Consider the following 20965-nt stretch of genomic DNA (forward strand, 5'->3'; position numbering starts at 1 on the left):
CTCCCCTTAGGGCTGCCAGAGAATTGTTTAAAATAGAGGAGGAAGTAGAATATATCCCTGCTTTTTATATTGGCCATAAATAAGCAGCATGGCTCTGCTTAGCTAGCTGCAAGGGTGGCTGGGAAATATAGTCTTCCTAGACGAGCAAGAGAAAAACGAGATGATTTTGAGGACCACAAAGCCCTGTCTTTGCTTCATAGGGATTATTTCTCTGCTTTGTTCACTGCTATATCCCAAGAATCTAGAAAATTAGGCTCTGAAACATATTGTTGAAGTACTAATAAAAAAATAAAATATTAATATAAAATAAATAATATAAGAAATTCCAAAAGGTTAAGCTTTAACATATTAGTTATTAAAATAGATATGAACGGGGCACTGGGTGGCTCAGTTGGTTAAGCCTCTGTCTTTGGCTCAGGTCATGATCTCAGGATCCTGGGTCTGAGCTCTGCATCAGGCTCTCCACTCAGCAGGGAGCCTGTTTCTTCCTCTCCCGCTCCCCCTGCTTGTGCTCTCTCTTTCTCAAATATATAGATAAAAGCATCAAAATGAATAAATAAAGAAATATAAGTAAATACATAAATAAATAAATAGCAACTGAATTATTCCATTGAAAGAGAAAGACTAGGTGAGAAAGCCAAGTGCAACTATATGCTGTTTCCACGAAACACATTTTAGTGATAATTGAATGTTGAAAATAAAGGGTTAGGGAAGAGCTACTAGTCAAATACATTTTTTAGAAAAAAGAAAGAATAAAGCTAAGGAAGAGTCATAGTACTAATGAGAGGTGAGGTGCTAAGTAAGGTTAATGGGATGAATCAGGATAAAGAGGGACATTAAGTAATGATAAAAGCACAATTTATCAAGATGATAACTAGCCATTAGCCAATACAAACTGATCTACATAGCAACAAAAGATGTAAAGTAAAATACATTAGATTAAAAAAAATGTTTGATACAATATAGCAATACAATCATATGTTACAATGAAACCCTCCAATATATTTTTTTGTCAGAGTTGAAGAGATCTGTAGACAGACATACATACATACATACATACATATATACATACACAAACCATCAATGCCATAAACCACTGAGAGGTTAGGTGCATTTTTTGCATATTACTGAAGTAAAATAAATCACAGACCATGGCAGAAATTATAAAAGAAGCTAGCTGGCTAATATGTTCTGCTAAGTGACTCTTTTTATGTGCCTCATTTGTTTGCTTCAAAAACATTTCCTTAAGTGTCTTTTTCTAATTAAAGCCCATTATACACACTGATGGACTCTGTGTTTAGCCCCTATTGACACAGCACTGCTACACAGTGTATTCATCTGAATAAAAAGAGTTCCTTGGTGTTAGAGACCTGTGTTGGGAAAAGCGTTGTCTCTGGAGACCAAAGACTGGGTTTGAGTTCTGACCTTGCCATCATTATGGTAATTTAATGCTTCTGATACATGTGTTATTTATGTCTGGAATCACAAACTTGAGTTTCAGTTCACACTATTATTTATCCGTGAATGATCTTAGGCAGTTATGCTCACTGAGATTCAAGATTCTCATTTAGAAAATAGAGAAATTCAAGATTAATTCTGTCTATAAATACATTCAACAACCTCTAACATAATAATGCAAAGAGTTTTGTCTCCTGTGATCCAAAGGCCAGTGCAATCCCCATTTACAATAAGGAACTATATTTATGATACAATAACTAAAAAGCCAAGTGAGATATATTTTGCGAAACAAAGCAATTGTTTCCCCAAAAGAATAATGAGGGGTTAATAAGACAGTGTTAAATAACAGATCGTGTTACTTTCATTCATCAGGTTGGAAATTTTTAAAAAACTAAATGTTGGGACGCTGGGTGGCTCAGTTGGTTAAGCAACTGCCTTCGGCTCAGGTCATGATCCCAGCGTCCTGGGATCAAGTCCCACATCGGGCTCCTTGCTCGGCAGGGAGCCTGCTTCTCCCTCTGCCTCTGCAGCCACTCGGCCTGCCTGTCCTCTCTCTCTCTCTTTCTGGCAAATAAATAAATAAAATCTTAAAAAAAAAAAACAAAAAAAAAACTAAATGTTATATGCTTGTTCTGAGTTTTCTACACACCAGTGGTAGTGCTTAATACAGAACCTGGCTTCATGGGTGATCGATACTTATTAACTATCTTCTTTGATATATGAAAATAAAATTAAGATGTTGGAGTTGCATCATTGCTCTTGCTGCCACAAATGGACAGTAGTCCACTGGGATTTTCCTACTCAATAAATGTCTTCCCGATGAAGCCAAAAGATTTCCCTTTTCACAGGTACAGTGTGATGGAAAATGGGGAGTTGCTGATTTACAAAATAAGTTGTGGTGCTGGAATAAAATGTCAATATGTGCTTACACATGTAAGACACACAGGAGAATTCAAACCTTCCTGAGCAAGCAAAATAATAATAATAATAAAGAGCATCGACGTTAAAAGTTTTAACAAATATGTGATAAAAGAGGGAAAATGGATAAACTGGGAAAAGGTGAAAGCAGTAAAAGAATAAGGAAATGTATCATTGGCCTCAGGTCTTTGCAATATGCAAGACAGAAAAACTGATGTGGAAGAGTGTAAATATTTTAGCAAAAGGAGAAAAGAAATGCTTGAAATGAGAAAGACAACACAGTAGATGTCCTAGTCATCTTCAATGTTTCTATGAAAGCCAACCACAAAAAGTCCTGAGAAGGAATATTAATGCACCCAAACTTTGAAGCTACCATGAACACATGCACATGTACATATACACACTGAGACTTTAATAAACTTGAAGCGGGAGTTTGTTAAAAATACAGCTCATAGAATTTGCATTTTAGCATGTACTTTGGCTGATGCTAAAACAGATGTTCAGTAGTTCCCAATTGGGAAACACCATAGTTGTTCTGTCCTTCATCATTACCCCCAGAGAAATGAATCTTCTCCTACCATTTTTATCTTGTGTCCTGGGTGGGATTATGGATTTGGAACAACTTAGGGAATTGAAAATCACCTTTTTAGTTATGTGGTGGAACTCACCGATATCTGAACAAGCACCCTGGATTGAGCAGAATGTTAATGAGACTTAATCTAACCAATGGATTATGGTTACAACAGAAGAAAAACACACACACACACACAGAGCAGATAAACTTGTCAGAAGATTCAGAAGGAAAGAGCCTTGGAGCATACCTGAAAGAGAAGATAATACAGCCCTCATTGCAACAAAGATATTTAATATCCGCATTCTGAAATTTGGGGAATGACAGTAAGATGATGCTGTTGCCTTCCAAGGATCTATAAAAATGCATTTGTATGGAACAAATAAAGTTCATTTTGAAGGATTCCTAAACAATGATTATTCTTCAATATCAAGTCAAATGAGAAGAGGAAAGCTGTTTAATGTTAATTCATGAAGAACTGCTAAAAATTCAAAGGTAGATTGCCTCCTTGCAAAAAGTGAGACCAGGGGCGCCCGTGTGGCTCAGTGGGTTAAACCTCTGCCTTCGGCTCAGGTCATGATCTCAGGGTCCTAGAATCGAGCCCCACACCGGGCTCTCTGCTTAGCGGGGAGCCTGATTCCCCCTCTCTCTTGCCTGCCTCTCTGCCTACTTGTGATCTCTCTCTCTGTGAAACAAATAAAATTTAAAAAAAAAAGAAAAGAAAAGAAAAAAGTGAGACCAACCAGCAGGATTTGAAGATTATAAGAATAATGGCAAGATGATGATGATGACTGTGTGTACATATATCTGCACATACCATATTAAGATAAGACAATAAATAATTATAAGAAGAATTGTATATATAGGGTTGCAATTGGTTGAGTTGTGTCCCCAAGATTCATACATTAAAGTCCCAACCCCAGTACCTCAAGATATGAACTTATTTGAAGTTTGTCTCTACAGAGGTAATCAAGTTAAAATAAGGTCCTTCAGGTGGGCACTAATCCAATACGACAAAAAAGTCCTTATAAAAAAGGAGATTTGGACGCACACAGAGAGAATACCATGTAAAGACAAAGGCAGCAATGAGGGTGATGCATCCAAGGAAGCCCAGAGATTGCCAGCCAGCCGCAAGAAGTTAACAGGAGGGCATGGAACAGATTCTCATTTGTTGGAAACTGCGAGACAGTAACTTCCTGTTGTTCAAGTCGCCCGGTTTCTGATACTTTGTTATGGCAGCCTGAGAAAACTAACATGCAGGAGAAGCCCCTCCTCCTGAAACTTTACATTCTAGTCTGGAGCAGGGAGGGAAATAGAAAATTACCAAAGAGATATGATAATACTTCCTATGTTAATAAATTACAAGGAGTAAAGAAAAGTAAGTGAGGGAGATAAGAAGTGCTGTTTTATATAATATGAAGTCTGCTAAAATGCCATTAGAATTGAAAGGCAGTGAGAGATTGAATTGTGTTGATAATCTGGAGGAAGGGTATGAAGACAGAAGAAGCAGTCAATCCATGGCCCTAAGGAAGAAGAATGCTTCTGGGTGAGAAGAGCTGCAAGGAGGTAAAGAAGAGGGAGAACGATAGTCAAAAAGGACCATGAGAGAAATAAGGGAGGAGGATCATCTATGCCCATCTATGGAGGATGCTTCAAAAAGTCTCCACTGAAGACTTTAAGAAGGAGGCAACTGAATGTTAGTGCTGGGAGGAAAAGATGAAGTTGGTGTAGAGGAGAATTTGGCTTGTTCCAGTTATGTAACCTTCCAGAGTGATGGGGTCAACAACCATCACATAATTCATTCCTCTTACCCATATCTTTGAGTGACATTTGTGCACCCTAGTGAGCCGTTGTCACACTTTTGTCCCTACAATAAGCAAATGAATTTCATTTCCCCTAGAGAGGGCTCAGTTTGAACAAGGGGGAAAATGTCATTATTTAAATCTCCTATGACTTTCAACCTTTTATCTAGGATTCACCCTCCATCTATTAACATTAAAAAAAAGGAAAATTATTGAAACAAAATTCAGGCTGATTTGACACTAAGTAAAATTGTTTGGTTTAATAATATCAAATGCTCATGGAAGAACATTTCAATAATAAGTGCCTGACAGCTGGAAATCCCCCTACATTTGCTGAAAATTCCTTTGCACCTAGCTGCTTAAATATTTTGTTTAGTTACCATACAAATTGCTGTGTTTTATATTCCAATTTTTTTCAAGGGCAAGAAATGCCAATTTAAAAAAATTTTTTTTAAGTGGAGTAAAATTTATGGACAACATGGTAATATTGAGTTCAGAGTAATTGCATCTAATTTTGTAATATAACAAGTTAATCAATCAGCTTCTTAAACTTGTAAAGTAACAAATTTCTGTCTACAAAACATGGAGCCGGTGTTTATAAAAGGCCATTTGTCTAGTGGGTTTGAACAGTGAATACTTGAAAACTGGGTTTGAATCCCAGCATTGCTGGTCACCAGTTAAGGAATCTTATTAACCTCTACGTGCCTCAGTTTTACCTCTGATGTGGGGATAAAACAGCTGTAGGTTTTCATAAAATTGCTGTAGGTTTTAAATGAATTAAGACACGTTAAGTGTGCTTAGGATTCTCTGCTTAGATTAAGCCTTCACAAAATTTAAGCTATATTAATTTCACTTTCCTCATTTTCTATTTTAAGTTCCATGGAATTAGAGAAAAGTAGAATCGCAGTCTATTACTGACTCCTAACCCTTGAGGTTGGTATCAGAGCTCTGGAAAGAGGCGTGGCTTACGCAGGGCCCAGGCATTGGTGTGGTTGGAGAAGGGCAGAGGCTGTGGCTTGGGTGAATCCACTATGCCCTTGCCTGTCTATGTTAACACCTGCTGAGATGTCCTAATTACTGTCATGTTTTCAGTCTGGAGAGGTCATTGCTGCATCCTATAGTCTTCCCAAATTTCATAGCTCATTGATGTCAAGCTTTCAGTGATGGTGCCCATCAGGTGTGTAGGGAATAAATTGGTCTGCATAACTCTTCCTTCCTGGCATATCTAAGGCCAACTGTCCGGAACCTGGAGGCATTCCATCCTTCAGTGTGAAGCTGACTTTGGGAGAGCAGTAGGCATGGGCTTCTCTTCGGTCTTGGTACCTCCGGGGGGCTGTACTTAGGAAGCTCAAGACAGTCCTGTTTGGGGAACCTGTTTCACTTCCTCTAAATCCAACAGTGGATATTAGAAGTGCACGGTTTGCTGAAGCAGTGTACAAGTTTCTTTCTGAAGGTCACCTCCCAGGCCTTTGGGCTTTCCTCCATCTCTCCCCTTCCTAGAAAATCATACTAATCTGTGAGTGGAGTCTGACTTTGTCTGTACTATCAAATCTAACATATTATATTTCAGTTCCTTCCAGACCCAAGAATTTGCAATGCAAAAACTTTCTTTTTTCTTTTTTATTGCCAAGACCTTTTCTCCCTGAAGCAATAAAGGATAGGATATAGGATAGAACTACCAGGGGGCCCCTGGGTGGCTCAGTGGGTTAAGACTCTGCCTTAGGCTCGGGCCCTGATCTCAGGGTCCTGGGATCTAGCCCCGCATCAGGCTCTCTGCTCAGCAGGGGGGTCTGCTTCCCCTCCCCCCACCTCTCTCTGCCTGCCTCTCTGCCTAATTGTGATCTCTCTCTCTCTCTGTCAAATAAATAAAAATAAATAAGTAAAATCTTTTAAAAAAAACCACAAATTAAAAAAAAAAATTACCAGTCACAGAAATCACACTGAGTAAAACTTCAAAAATCCATGCAGTTGTATAGTTTTTCTTTATTTAATCAAATGTTCTCTCTGTGCCAGGAAGATCCCAGAATCTATAATATAAAAAGAAATTAAGCATCATCTCTTTATTAAGTCATATACCATCATTTGGGGGAAGCTGGGCAAGTAAACAAAGAACTCCAATAATTAAAGTATGATGACACTTAAGAGCACATACATTTAAGAAATTCTGTGAAAGACTTTCTCTATTTAGAGACATTATATGGGAAAAGACGTGCTTTCCAGAATTCGCCAGAGGGCGCATGCGAGGTGAGGCACTGGAACTGGGTAGAGAGTGTGAAGGTAGGGCTAGAGAAGCCGGCTGGGGTTGGATCACTGATGTTGGATGTACATGGCCTGCAAGGTAAGGTGGAAAGTTTTCTGCAGGTAACAGCAGCATGAATTAATGAAATGAGAAGCTTCCCATGTTGAGCGGATCACACATCTCTAAATCTTAGTTCCCTCCACTCTAAAAATACTATCTCTAGGAAGGATGTTACCTGGATGCGCCAGGAGGGTGTCATACAGACTCTCAAGTATGTCATTTGTAGATGGTCGTTTAGAGGAATGATGCTGTAGATTCTGTTCATTTGCCTTGTTAATGTCTAAGTGATGTAAAATTAAAATTTTCTAGATTCATCCATACTCAGCTTCTGACATCCGCACACCATTTTGAGAAAGTAATCTCACTAATAACAGGACACCAAGCAGAATGATTATTTCTGTTAAATATCTAGGATATGTATATGGTTATCCAGTCTCTGGAAGAAGGGCGTGGGATGACAAGGGGGAGAACTTCAAAGTACGTGAATTCGACTGAGGTCCCAGCTAATTATAGGCAAAATTAGATAATAGTTTCTTCCATTATTTTAATAAAGGCGCTTCCCTTGATTTTTCTACTCTACTAAGAATAATCCAGCTACTCTGGGGGAAGCCATTATTTCGAGAAGTCTCTGCCAGTTTAATTTCTATTTCTTTATTTCTATTAAATAAAGGCAGCTTACATTAGTCCTCATATTATTAACTACTTAATGGATTTGGGAAGCAGGTAGCAAAAGAAGAATTGTTCTTTGCATTTAAATGAGACAAATAACACTCTCAGCTGATTATGCATTTAGGGAAAAAAGTTTCATCCTATTGCTACATTTTAAGTCTGCAAAAGTAATAAATTAATCCATTAGTGAGCCCAAGTGTGTCATCTGTTGTGCTCATTATCAAGTATTCCCAGGTGTTCAGGGTTTTATAAGCATAAATTGATGTGGCTTTTAAATTTGGTAACAGAAATATCCAGCATAAGGATGGTAAGCTACGAAACTATTCCCACACCATTGCTTTTTATTTAAAAAAAAAAAAAACAAAAAACTTACAGAATTAAATATTAAATTAAGATGTTCCCCAATATTGCAATGTGTTATTTTGTCAGAAGGAAGCAAGGACACATAATTAACAATAGAAAGCATAGGGTTGCCACATTTTCTTCCCAGTTGCCTGATTTTATGTATCATTTTAGAAGCACAATAGCAAACATTAGGCACCATGAATAAATGCATTTCAACAAACAAACAGATTGGTTTACTCAGATGCTCATTATCCATTCATTTCTGTATTTAGTCAACAAAAATGCTTTGAGCAGTTAGTACTTGCTAGAGAGGGAACAGGGTCCAGAAGGTGAGATTGCTGGACAAATGACCACAAGATGCGATTGAAAGAGCAAAGCGTTCCTGGAAAGGACACCACTGGAGGTATTGTCTGAGCTGAGTCTAAAAAAAAATGAGCAGGGGCACCTGGGTGGCTCAGTGGATTGAGCCTCTGCCTTTGGCTCGGGTCGTGATCTCGGGGTCCTGGGATCGAGCCCCGCGTTGGGCTCTCTGCTCAGCGGGGAGCCTGCTTCCTCCTCTCTCTCTGCCTGCCTCTCTGCCTGCTTGTGATCTCTATCTCTCTGTCAAATAAATAAATAAAATTTAAAAAAAAATGAGCAAAAGATAGCAGCTCTTCCAAACACCTGCTGCATGCTGTGTTCAAACACTTTCATTCATTCCCTAGGTGGAGCTCAGTTTGTGTATGGAAAAGAGGCAGGGGGTGAGCACAGGAGTGCAGAACATGATCGTCACGCATGGCTATGGAGAAAAGCCTCCCCAAGGCTTTTCTTGCAAAGCCTCTCGTGGAGGCTTTTCTCTGTAAGTCTAGTGGCTATCAGATTGCTTCTTTTTTTTTTTTTAAGAGACAATAAAATAAGAACTTCTTAAATGAATAGCCACCTGTGTGAAGACCTCCATCGACTGAGATGGTAAAATAGAGGGAAAAAACTTTACCTGTTTTTTTTTTTTTTCCCTTCCCTGCCGTTGATTCATGATTTGCTGAGAGGTAACTCCAAATATAGAATGTATGTATGTGTGTGTGTCCGTGTCTGTGTGTGTGTTGGAAATGCCCAGAAAATCTGGAAGACTCAGGAGGGAAATACAGCCTGAGAGATACCATTATTGTTTTACTTTATAGTTCACTCTATTATAGAATAAGCTTCCAACATACGTGCTCTTTTTGGCCTTAGCCCGAAACATTTACCTTAGAGAAAAGTAGAATCGCAGTCTATTACTGACTCCTAACCCTTGAGGTTGGTATCAGAACTCTGGAAAGAGGCGTGGCTTACGCAGCTTGTTGTAAATTGCACTTTCTCAGCTACCACACATTTTTTCCTGATAAATGATTCAAGTGAATCCTAAGTTACATTCAGAAATCGTGTGACAAAGATGTACGTGTGCTGGAGCTTTTCAGATAATACCCTGTGCATTTTTGGAGTTCAGATCTATAGACCTATGCAAACATTAACTAAATATCCTTTGATTTGGGAAAATTTTCTAGAAAGATTTGTAGGTATTGTCTCTTCGGTATTGAAAAAATTGCCACCAGAGATGTCATGTTCCTTGGAATCCTCAAAAACCAAAGTGACAGAAAACAGGCTGGGTGTGTTCTGAAGGTATACGAATAGCATAAGCAGTGAGCAAAGGGGCTGACCCACATAGCATTTCAGTCAATAAATATTTATTGAGCATCTATAAAATGTCAGACTCTGAGAGGCTGCCGTGATAACTCAGTGAGGAAAAGAAGCAACCACCCTTCACCCTGGGATTTTAGATACTTTTCCACCCTAAGAATCTAGGAACCTATAAACATGACCTTTAGGTTTTCACAGAAGTTTATTTTTCTTCAGCTGTTCAATGAGGCTCAGTAGCACTACTTTACAGACTCATTTTTAAATTATGTGAAATAATGTGTGTCGAAGTACATAGTGAGAAGATAAGAGGAGTTGAGAAAGCCAATAAACTACGAGAAGATGCTGGGGGAATTACTGTGAGTCCAGGAACTGGAGCCCATAGTGCATTGAGCTGTGCAAATTTACTGTCAATTATATAATCAAAAAGCGGTTCCTTTTTTGAATGAAGAATTCTATGCCATTGTGATTCTCATCCAGTTCTCCCATCAGTAATTGTGAACATGGAATCAGATTTAAGTCTAAACCTCCAAGTGTTATCTCTAGAAAATTCCACAGGCTACTAAGGCAAGATTCATATCTGAGGAGCAGCCGAGGCAGATGGTCCCTCATGACCCCCTGCTGTAATCCTGTTTCAATATTTCACCCTACGAAGCAGAATGCTCACCTTGAGTTCGCACAGCATCAACCTGTGGCCCCGTCTCCCTGGTTGTCTTTGCTACAAAGGGGATTTGCTATTTAGAGGATGAGTAGAAGCTATGAAATAAAGGTGTCTCTGTTTAACAGGAATCAGCACTAGAGCTTTCGAGAAGAAAAATCAAGAGACCATGTTTATAACAGGCCCATGGAAAGGAGAACAGGGCTGTGTACTTTTGTGAAAAAGTGGTTTTGCTTCTCCATGATTGATGACCTGTCTGGTGTGAGGCTGGCCACAGTAATAATGTCAGGGTTTACTCTCAACAGTAGAAAAAACTGTCAATTCTGATACGATGGAGGGGAGAGGAGCATTGGGATTATGGAGCTAAAATGGCCACGGGATGTCCTCTGATCCAGGCACAGAACGCATGGTGATTTTGTGTAAAATTGGCCTTAACTTTATTTTGCATGCACAGAAGAAAGACTAGAAAAAGCACAAAAAATTAACAGGATGTACTTTAAGGAGGTAGTAAGAGAGGTGTTAATTTCTTATTCATATGGTGTTTTGCTTTCTAAACTCTATTTTTGAACACGTGTAAATTTTAAAATCAAATATATAGTGCTGATAAAAACACACATATTTAACAAGGTAGCATACTTAAGCAAAGGGAGCATAGAGTTTGGAATCTGACCTGCAATTCACCTCCCAAGTTGCATTAAGTAGCTGGAAAAAAGGATACTATAAGAATATCCCTCTCCTTTTACTACGACCGTACCTAGAGAGGGACTATGCTGCCTCACCCACCAGCCCTGTGTTCACATCCTTGCCTGCTCTCCTCCCTCCCCACTGTAGGAACTCAGGCCTGAAAAATTCAGGTCAGGCTGCTACTCTCCCTCTAGTTATGCATTCTCTTAGTGACTGCCAAGTGTCATTTCCCCCTAATGTCACAGTTATGTGCTCTGGTAGCCTGTGGTGAACCCTAATCCCCTATCCTTTGGCCCCTGACTCTTTTTGAAATATATCTATATTCTGTAGATCCCAAGTGTTGCTTCCAGGCTGAAGCCCCCCCTCAGCAACCACCATCTGGTCTCCCCTCAGCTCCCCTGTTGTCCTAACCAGAAACCTTCAAGTCTATCCCGGCCTTTCCTACTTTGTCTATCTTGCCATAATAAACTGGAACATGCATACCGATGTCTCAACATACCGCATCTCTTAACCATATCCATGACCTTATCTAGGAGCAAGCAGAATACATTCATTGTTGAAGCGTGAGGCAATTACGTCTCTTTACAGCAATTCTAGAAACTACTAGAAAATGATAAGCCAGGTGTTCGGGGTCAGCAGATATTCAAGACCCAGCTTACCATCTTCACAAATCCAATTTAATCTTCTCAGCTGAGATGGACTACCTCTTCCTAACGTGTCACCAGTGAAAAGTCATTTGACAAGGATCTGGGGGCGGACTCTATGCAGTGACAGGTTTCAGTTCTGCTCTCAAGAAAAAAACATTTGCAGCTGACATGGTTTATAGTCGGGTGGCTGTTCTCCTGGACACTCACGTGGCATCTGTTTCCCAGGGTAGGTGCCATAGTCATTAATTCCACAGGGGGCTTCATGACCCAGTGGTTGTTTACATCCAGGTGGGAACTACTGCCTCCTGAACCACCGCCAGGAGAGTTTCAGCACACGTGAAGGCCGTTAGACATCCCTGCAGTGCAGAAACCTGTTGCACTTTAAGCCAGTATTCTAACTTTTTAAAAGCCAGAACAGTATTTTCATGTGGCCCGTTTTTCCACATCTCATGGGACAGGGTTTGAAAGCATCACAAATGGGATTGTGCTGTGATAGAATTGCCTCGTTCAGTGCACTTGTAACACAGACGTGACACTGAAACCTACATTCATGTGCAACTGTCCCAGGGCTGCACTGCAGTGAGTGTCTTATCACTTATCGCAAGTTGGGTAGCATCTTGCTCATCTCGCCCTGGGACTGGAAGCAAGTTAAGGATTGTTTTCTCTTCCTCACCCTGTCCACCCTGAGGACATTGTTGGTAGCCTCCATCTGTCCATCCACATACAAAAAAAAAAAAAACTTAAAACTGCTCACGCACAGGGAACCAGGGACACTTTGGAAACGTGGCCTTGAATTTCCAGGAGTTTTTGACTTTTACAAATAGAAAGTTTGTCCCTCATGTTACCGGCCTTACCCTCAAATCTCAGTATTTCAGCTCTAGGGGGCGCCTGTGTGCCTCAGGCAGGTGAGCGTCCCACCCTTGATTTTGGCTTAGGTCATGATCTCAGGGTCATGAGACAGAGCCCTGCGCTGGGTTCTGTGCTCAGCAGGGAGTCTGGTTGGGATTCTCTCTCCCTCTCCTTCTGCCCTCCCCCCACACACATGCTCTCTCTCTCTCTCTCTCTCTCTCTCTCTCAAATAAATAAATCTTTAAAAAGAAAGGATATACTGGATCTGCAGCAGGGCTGCTGTCATTTGTTAAATCTGTTACCAATTATGAGATTGTTTGGTTCAATGTTTGGCACATATTCAGACTCAACTTTTTATATAACCTTGCTGTATATTCAAGCAAATCACTTCAGTTAGACCAGCCTCATCATGAAGAGATCTCCCTAGTAACCAGTGAAGAAATACTAATGAGTTACTGGTTTGGTTCCTTGGACCACCTAGCTTGTATTTGGCACTTGATCAATCAACGAGGGTAAGCGAGTAAATAAGCCTTGTTTCTCCAGTGCCTGAGGATACATGAAAATAATTTGTTCTTTTAAGTGGATTCAATAACTCCTCCCTGAACATTTTATTACCCGCTAGCTTTGTAAAAAATTGCTTTTTCTTCACAGGGAGGGCAAATGCAAACCCTGAGTATATATATGTAAGTGGTGGCGGAGAGTCAAGCTGCTAAGTTTGAATTCCATCTCCTCCACTTACAACAATGCAGTGGAGGGGAGTTGGGGCCCATCTCCATGCCTCTGTTCCTCATGTGTAACACGAGGATACTGACAGTCGGTCAGGGTCTGCAAGGCGATATTTAAAGCAGTTCCTGGCAATAATAAATGCTCAGTAAATGTTAGCCACTATGATATTGTCAAAAGGGGTGAATATCCCAGAAGAACCACAATTTTTTACATATAAGAGTTAATCAAACACAGCCATAAAAAGTTAATATCACTCAACCATAAAAAAATGAATGAGATATTGTCATTTGCAACAACACGAATGGACCTAGAGGCCATTATGCTACATGAAATAAGACAAAGAAAGACAAATACTGTATGATTTCACTTACATGCGGAATTTATACAAAATGAAACAATTGAACAAACAGAAACAGACTCATAAATACAGAAAACAAACTTGGTGTTTGCCAGACGGGAGGGAGCTGGAGGGATGGGTGACACAGGCGAAGGGAGGGAAGAACAGAATAAAGTTAAGCTGTTAAAAAGATAGAAATGGCACATTCTAGTACATACCATAGGGGAAATCAAACTGTTTTTGCTTAAGCTATGTCCCTCCTATTCCACTCTAATATCTGTGTAATTCTTGGCATGTAACTTTGTTGACTGAATGAATAAATGAAAAATTAATTAATTAATTCTCATCATATCCCTCTTGATGATTTCATGCAGGCTTGAATATCCCCAGGAAAGCTGTTTGCTTTAAGAAATAGCCAGTGAAGGGCACCTGGGTGGCTCAGTCAGTTAAGCATCCCACTCTAGATTTCAGCTCAGGTCATGATCTCAGGGTTCTGAGATCAAGCCCCATGTCAGGCTCCATGGCCATGCTCTCTCCCTCTCCCTCCTGCCCTCCCTCACCTCCCCTTTTCTCCTTTCTTAAAACAAAACAAAACAAACAAACAAAAACACAAAGAACTGGTGAAAGGTTATGAGAAATATTATGCTTTATGTTCTGTATATGACTCAGTAGACAAAATTAATTGCTCTTCTGTTCTTCATGGATTTTCATTGATCCTTTTGTGTAAAACAAAGCCTATCGGTTGCTTTAGACCTGTAGTAATGATCATGGTTTTTAGCACTTTACTAAAATGATGGAAGTATGTGTCTGTTGTGTGTGTGTACACAAACATGAGAGAGATTTTAAACAATCTTTTTATTTATATGTTTCAGTCGTGTCAGTTTTCATGAATTTCATTATAAAGATTAAAAAATATTGTCTTTAAAAAAATTCAAGAATATAAATGCCACCTTGCTTGATAGTATTTCTGAGAATTACAACTCTAATAATTAGATGTAACTTTTCTGCTATGCTACGAGAAGACCGATATCCTTTCCTTAAGAATTCTGCTTGCCTTTCTAGTGCCTGGGTGGCTCAGTCGGTTAAGCATCTGTCTTTGGCCCAGGTCATGATCTCAGGGTCCTGAGACCGAGTCTTGCATCGGGCTCCCTGCTCAACGGGGAGCCTGCTTCTCCCTCTCCCTCTGCCTGCTGCTCTCCCTGCTTGTGTTCTCTCTCTCTGTGTGTGTCAAATAAATAAATAAATTCTTAAAAAAAAAAAAAAGAAAAAAAGAAGAATTCTCCTTACCTTTCAGTGTTCAGATAAATTTCAAATTCTGGTTTGTCTCTTCTACTGGTCCTGAATTAATTGTGGCATAAGAACTTCAGATTGCTTTCCAATGTACCAAGCATGCCATTCACTTCTTGGTGTAGCCTCCAGATTCACAAAGCCTGATTTTCCAGATCCCCCATCACATCTGGAAGTGAAGCAGGCAAGGCTGTAGGAAAGAATGAAGAGTGACTGTTGGTTCTATTTGCTGGCAAAACAAACCACAGACAAAAAGCCACTTCTGAGTCACCTCAGCTCCCCTAGAGAATTCTTGTTCAACCAGGCTGAGGGGCTAATGGCTTTCTAACTGCCCAGTTGTACCATGGACATCATGTTCTGTTCCCATATTTCTATATACTTTCTTCTCCTGACTTCTTTCCTGCACATCTTTTCTGATTGTTGGCAAAAGTTTTTTTTGTTGTTGTTTATTTGTTTTGTTTTGTTTTTTACTCCAAATCTTATTTTTTTCTTCCCTTTAGTTTCATGAAGGGTAATCTCACTGAAATCCCTGTGTGTAAATACCGTACGCAGCTCTGCTTTCCCTCCAGGGCCCCAAGTGCATACCATCAGGAAGCTGCTTATTCGCACAAAACCAAACATGGTCTTGCAACTTCTCTACAATCCTGTTCTTTCACATGGCGTATTGTTTCTTCCAAGAGCAAGCTTATGGGTCATTGGCCTCTCCTGCTAATGCACGCATCCTGGTCTTCCATGATAGCACCATTACAAAGAATTAACAGCTCTTTGTGTCTATGGGGTCCCTCTGATTTCTGAATCACTGGAGAACAAAAATTCTGTCTGTTCATTAAAGTGTGCTTGGTATCTATCATAGTATATAGTGAGTAATCAAAAAATGCCATGGAGAGAAACTAATGCATCAACTTAAAAAAAAAAAAGTTACCATCTTTTTTTTCTATAAAAGACATGTCTCGATTATTTACCTTATAAATGAACTACTTGTGGGCAAATTTATAAATACAGAAAGTAGATTGGAGGTTACTGGGGGTTGGGGGAGAAGGAAATGAGAAATTATTGCTTTGTGGGTACAGTTTATCTTCAGAGTGATGGGAAAATTTTGGAAATACAGTGGTGATAGTTGTACAGGATTATGAACGTAATTAATGCCACTAAATTGTGTATTTAAAATGGTTAAAATGACAAGTTTCATGTTGTATATACTTTGCCACTATAAAATTAAAAAATGAATTATTTACAAATAGGAAAGATATTAAAATAGTCAAGATAACTAAATGCATATTTTCTAAAAAGAAAAGCTTCTTTGCTAAATAGAAAACTCACAAAAGGAAGCCCAGTAATTAGTCTTAGAAACAAATACAATTGTAGCAATACTTGTTTTTCATGTATTCTCATTTAAGAAATATATTACTGCAATAAAAACCATCATTAAATAATACAGTGAGGTTAAAAGTGAGGGAGTGAATAACCGAATGATTTAAAGAAAGCACCATTTTTTAAAGATTTTATTTATTTACTTGAGAGAGAGCAAGAATGAGCACTAGAGAGAGGGAGAGGAAGAAGAGAGGGAGAGGGAGAAGCAAACTCCCTGCTGAGCAAGGAGCCTGATGTGGGGGCTCAATCCCAGGATTCTGGGATCCTGACCTGAGCCAAAGGCAGCCGCTTAACCAAGTGAGCCACCCACGTGCCCTAAGAAAGCAACATTTAAATAAACCTCTGTGATTGAGTGCCTGAGTATAGCCAGGCCGTTTATCACTGGGACCACAGACAGACATTAGCATTAGTGGGTCAAAATGGTCAGCTGTCCACATGCACGGGAAACAGACGTGGATATATCTGTCATGCATTTTTGATAGGAAGCACTGCCAAGTTTAACCATCCTAAGACTGATGGGTTAGACAGACTGGATTTGTGCCCTGGATCTGCTTCATAGGAGACAGTGTAAGACTTTAGTCTCACTGAACCATAAGTTTATCATCTAACAAATAAAGAGGGGAAAAAATCCAGTATCATTTCATTTTTGTGAAAGTGAAGAGGGCCTGGTTAAGGTTTCATGCGGAAGTTCTTCACTGGCATATGATTAACATAGAGGTCCAGATTAATTTATATTGAACAAGTAACTACATATAAATATAATATATATATAAATACAAATATACAAATATATAAATATAAATATATAAAATATCGTGAGTTCTGAAAATAACTTTAGTACCAGATATTCCTTGTGGGAACTTTTTTTTCTTTTTCTTTCCTGTTTTTTTTTTTTTTTCTTTTCTGTTTTGCCAAATTTTTACTTAGCTTACTTAGAAATTGATGCAATATTATTTCATCTATAGCTCCAGGCCATTGGGGAATATGAGTCAGTGTTCAGAGCACCCCTAATTGTGGGCAATCTGTAAATTATCTGTCTCAAAAAATGGTTGCTAAAATAAAGACATATTCTTTGGGTTGAAAGGTCAGTCTTAGAAGCATTGAATTCCATGTGGGATTTTTTTCTAATCTTTTCTCTTTTTCTGTTTCTCTTCCTCACATGCTGACTTTGGTGTAGCAGACCACTTGGGGATTGAATTCATGGGTAAGACTAAACAATTTGCTCCTTAAATATCTAGAAACAGCTTAGTTTCATAATGTGTATAGTGTTCTCCTTTGCCATCTGATTATAATCGAAATGTCTCATTATCAGATGCTGTTAGTAGTAAAAAGTGTTTTTGTTGATTTTTCACTAAGTAATGGCTCAAAATGAAAGACTTAACTACTTATTGGGAAGGCAATTGATGTTAAGTGCAGCTCTGGAATCATACAAAGGTTGGATTTGGCTTCTAGCTTTGTTTGCTCTATTTCTCAATTTTCTTATCTGTAAAATAGTTCTTATTTTACTGCACATGTAAATTGCTTAGCACAATGTCTACAAGAAGGCAAACACTCAATAAATGAAAATAATAGTGATGGCTTAAAAATGTTAGCTTTATTATTGTCTGCTCTAATTTCTTATCCTTTTGCATGATGCCTGCTTTGTATACATTTTAGTATCAATCAGTTTGGAGTATGAACCTTATAAACATTTCCCTTTACAAAATTAAATTATTTCTTGTGAAAGTAGTTGCTGTGAATGGTATATTTTTAAAAGCACTAGGATGCCTTCTACAGAATTATTATTCTATTCAGGAACTATTATTATTGTTATTATTATTGTTATGTTCATAGATAATTACATTAAGAATTGAACATACTTTTCTGAGTTGATTTCATAAGTAAAATAAAAAATTAAAAAAAAAAACAAAAACATTCCATTGGTTTGATATACATCATGATGCTAAAATGGAGGGATCTCGGGAGTTAAAGTTAGTAAAATTGAGAAGACCTAAACTTGAAATCCAAATTAATAATTCTTTGTTTGTTTGACTTTTGTCGAACTTCAGATTTTTCTCTTATATAACATAGATATTAATACTTGATATGTAAATGTGGTTATTGTGATGATATTTATATATTTAATTGTATCATTTATCTATTCACCCATTCATTCAGCAAATAATTATCAAGTGCTTACTGTAAGAAAAAATGCAAATAATTATCAAGTGCTTACTATAAGAAAAAATGCAAAGTATTAGTATTAAAAATGGACAAAAAAACCTGGTCCAATGACACAGTCTAGTAAGCTTACAGATAAAAGGTAATAAACCAGTAGGTATAGAGTTGAGAGTTTCCTAAGACTTTTTAGGCAAGATGCTACTAGCTTAGACTAGTGTGATTGTGGAAGATATGGGAAAAATGAGAGAAATTTAGGACATGGTGTCAACATAAGTATTTGAGGAGAATTAATTTTGAAGATTAGAAATGGGAGATTATCAAAGATGATGCAAGGTTCATAGTTCGCCTATTTAAATCAAAGTTGGGCTCATTTACTGAAAAAGAACACTGGAAGAAGAACAGATTTATGGGAAACGTCTTACTAGAGTAGGTTTGGAAATGTTGAGTTCTGGGTACCTCTGATATACTGAGAGAAGATGTCAAGTTGATAGTGTACTGCTGGTAGTTTTTAGGGTTGATTAGAGCTTAGTGATTTAATATTTATACTGGAATTGATCTTCCCTGTTGTGTGGTATTTTTCATTAGTGTTCTATTATTTGGGTATTATATCACAGAAAAAGCAGACAGCTCAATTCCTGCAGGTTTGGGGTTTTGGTAGAATAGATGAGATGAAAAATCATAAGGGCAATGAAATTCAGGATAACATTCTAATGAAGCATCATGGAATGAAAGGTAGATGCGGAAGGAAGTGACAAAAGGCTAGCTACCTGAATGTAATCAATGAGAGTACTTGAGCATGTTGTTGGCATGGAGAGGAGACTATAGTCATATGGGCCAGGAATTACAGAAAATTATGGGCAGGGTCATGTAGAAGAGTTTAAATTGTGAGAAGGATATGTGGCTTGTACTATCCTCATTTACCAGTGATGGTGGGGATTAGCAACGTGGAAGTCTGGGCATCAACAGTCACTTTGTGGATAGTGGGTACTGGGTCTAGTGGATACAGAAATTTGTCCCCACTGGATTGTGGTGATTGCAGGCTTTGAGAATAGAGATTCAAAAAGTTATATAATAGAATGGCGGCATATATAGGGAACACCAAAAAGCTGGTAGGTGGGTCTGGGCTAGCTTCAGACTTCACAAGTAGTATGGCCATGGTTAGGTAAGCAAAAAAATTACTGTATTGATGTTGATTATAACTGTTAAAAAAAAAATGGACCCATCACCATCCTATTGGGCTTTTCCTAAGGACCTCTAATAACATAGTTAATTTGCTATGGAACCAAGGTATGTGTTTAAAAAATCTGTGTTAAAAAATTTACAAGACTTCAGTTACTGGTAGGTGAAAAATAATAGATAATTGTGTAGTTCATCTATATGAATCTGAAGACTAAGGTTATAGTGAGTCTTAAAAAACTTGGTGTCAAATTGTAGCTATAAAGCCTTATATGAATGAGTTCTCAATGTATGAATATTTGACTCTGGCAGTAGAGATTGCCTTGTACAGAAGGGGTTGGGCAAGAAGTCAGAAAGGAATATGTAGCATGTGTACAGATAATGACAACTAATAAAGTCTTGTTTGAAATGGTGAATAGGTTAGTGAATGAACTGTTTCCACTGGCCTTACTAGTTCCTGTTAGTGTTCACCCCTATCCATATTCTAACTGAGTATGTAAAATTCTGTTTGTTGCTTTGAGAACATATATTTTCATATAACAAAATATTAACTTATGATTTTAGAGTCCATATGAGTAAAATTCCTTCCACCGAAGTTTACTACCTCACATCCCAATAATATGACCTCTGTAGCACAAATACAGCTGGGAAGCAGAAATGTAGGCATAATCTCTATAAACTTAATCACAACGGTATGTTGGAATACCTAAAATAATCAGTGTCAGTTCTGTTTTAATGAGTTCTAGAATAGCTTTCTTCTCAACTTTCATCATTTTTACTTTGGGCAATGTTAATTTCATCTTTCCTTCAGTTGGAACTCACATCACAAAATGATGATATGAAACACACAGCTCTTTCCCCCAAGTCTTTGTATTCCCAGTGGCCAAGTTTGTGTTATTGATCAGACGCAAAAGCTGAATACTTTATACAGTTTAATAAATTCCTATTTAAAGCAGGAATGCCAAATCATATGACTCAATAAGAGTCCAGCTATTATTTAATCAACATACACTTCTCACACTTACTGTATGCCAGATGTATAAGATACTAAAGATGTAGACATATAAGTCACATCCTTTAGTGCCCAAAGGCTCTGAAACTAAAAGAAAGCTACACATAATTGAGGTAATTAACAAATGCTATCAAGATGACATAGGCAAGGTACAATGAAGGAAAAAAAACTAGAATTTTAAAAAAGCATCTAAATGTGTTTTGGGAAATTCAGAGACAGCTTCCTGGGGTAGAAGACATGTAAACTGAGTACCAGCCAAAGTGGATAAACTGTATTGAGTGATGCCATAGTCCAAATCTGTCCCAGCTCTATATTATTTCCACATTAGGGTGGGACTTGCTATTTT

The 20965-nt window shown here is 38.3% G+C and overlaps 1 protein-coding gene across 3 annotated transcripts in view; it reads left to right on the forward strand.

Moving 5' to 3' along the window:
* The window catches only part of LOC111145254 (neuregulin 3), a 1048204-nt gene that overhangs the window by 906677 nt on the left and 120562 nt on the right, over positions 1–20965 (forward strand). For 2 of the 3 annotated variants that reach the window (XM_022500046.1, XM_022500047.1), the window contains exon 4: positions 17449–17475. In XM_022500046.1, coding sequence (XP_022355754.1) covers positions 17449–17475 — 27 coding nt within the window. The remainder of the gene's footprint in view (positions 1–17448; positions 17476–20965) is intronic. The other variant, XM_022500048.1, reaches the window with a different exon arrangement.

The sequence above is a fragment of the Enhydra lutris genome, unplaced genomic scaffold (assembly GCF_002288905.1).
Source record: "Enhydra lutris kenyoni isolate GAN:26980312 unplaced genomic scaffold, ASM228890v2 scaffoldscaffold12, whole genome shotgun sequence".
In the NCBI taxonomy this organism is placed as follows: domain Eukaryota; kingdom Metazoa; phylum Chordata; class Mammalia; order Carnivora; family Mustelidae; genus Enhydra; species Enhydra lutris.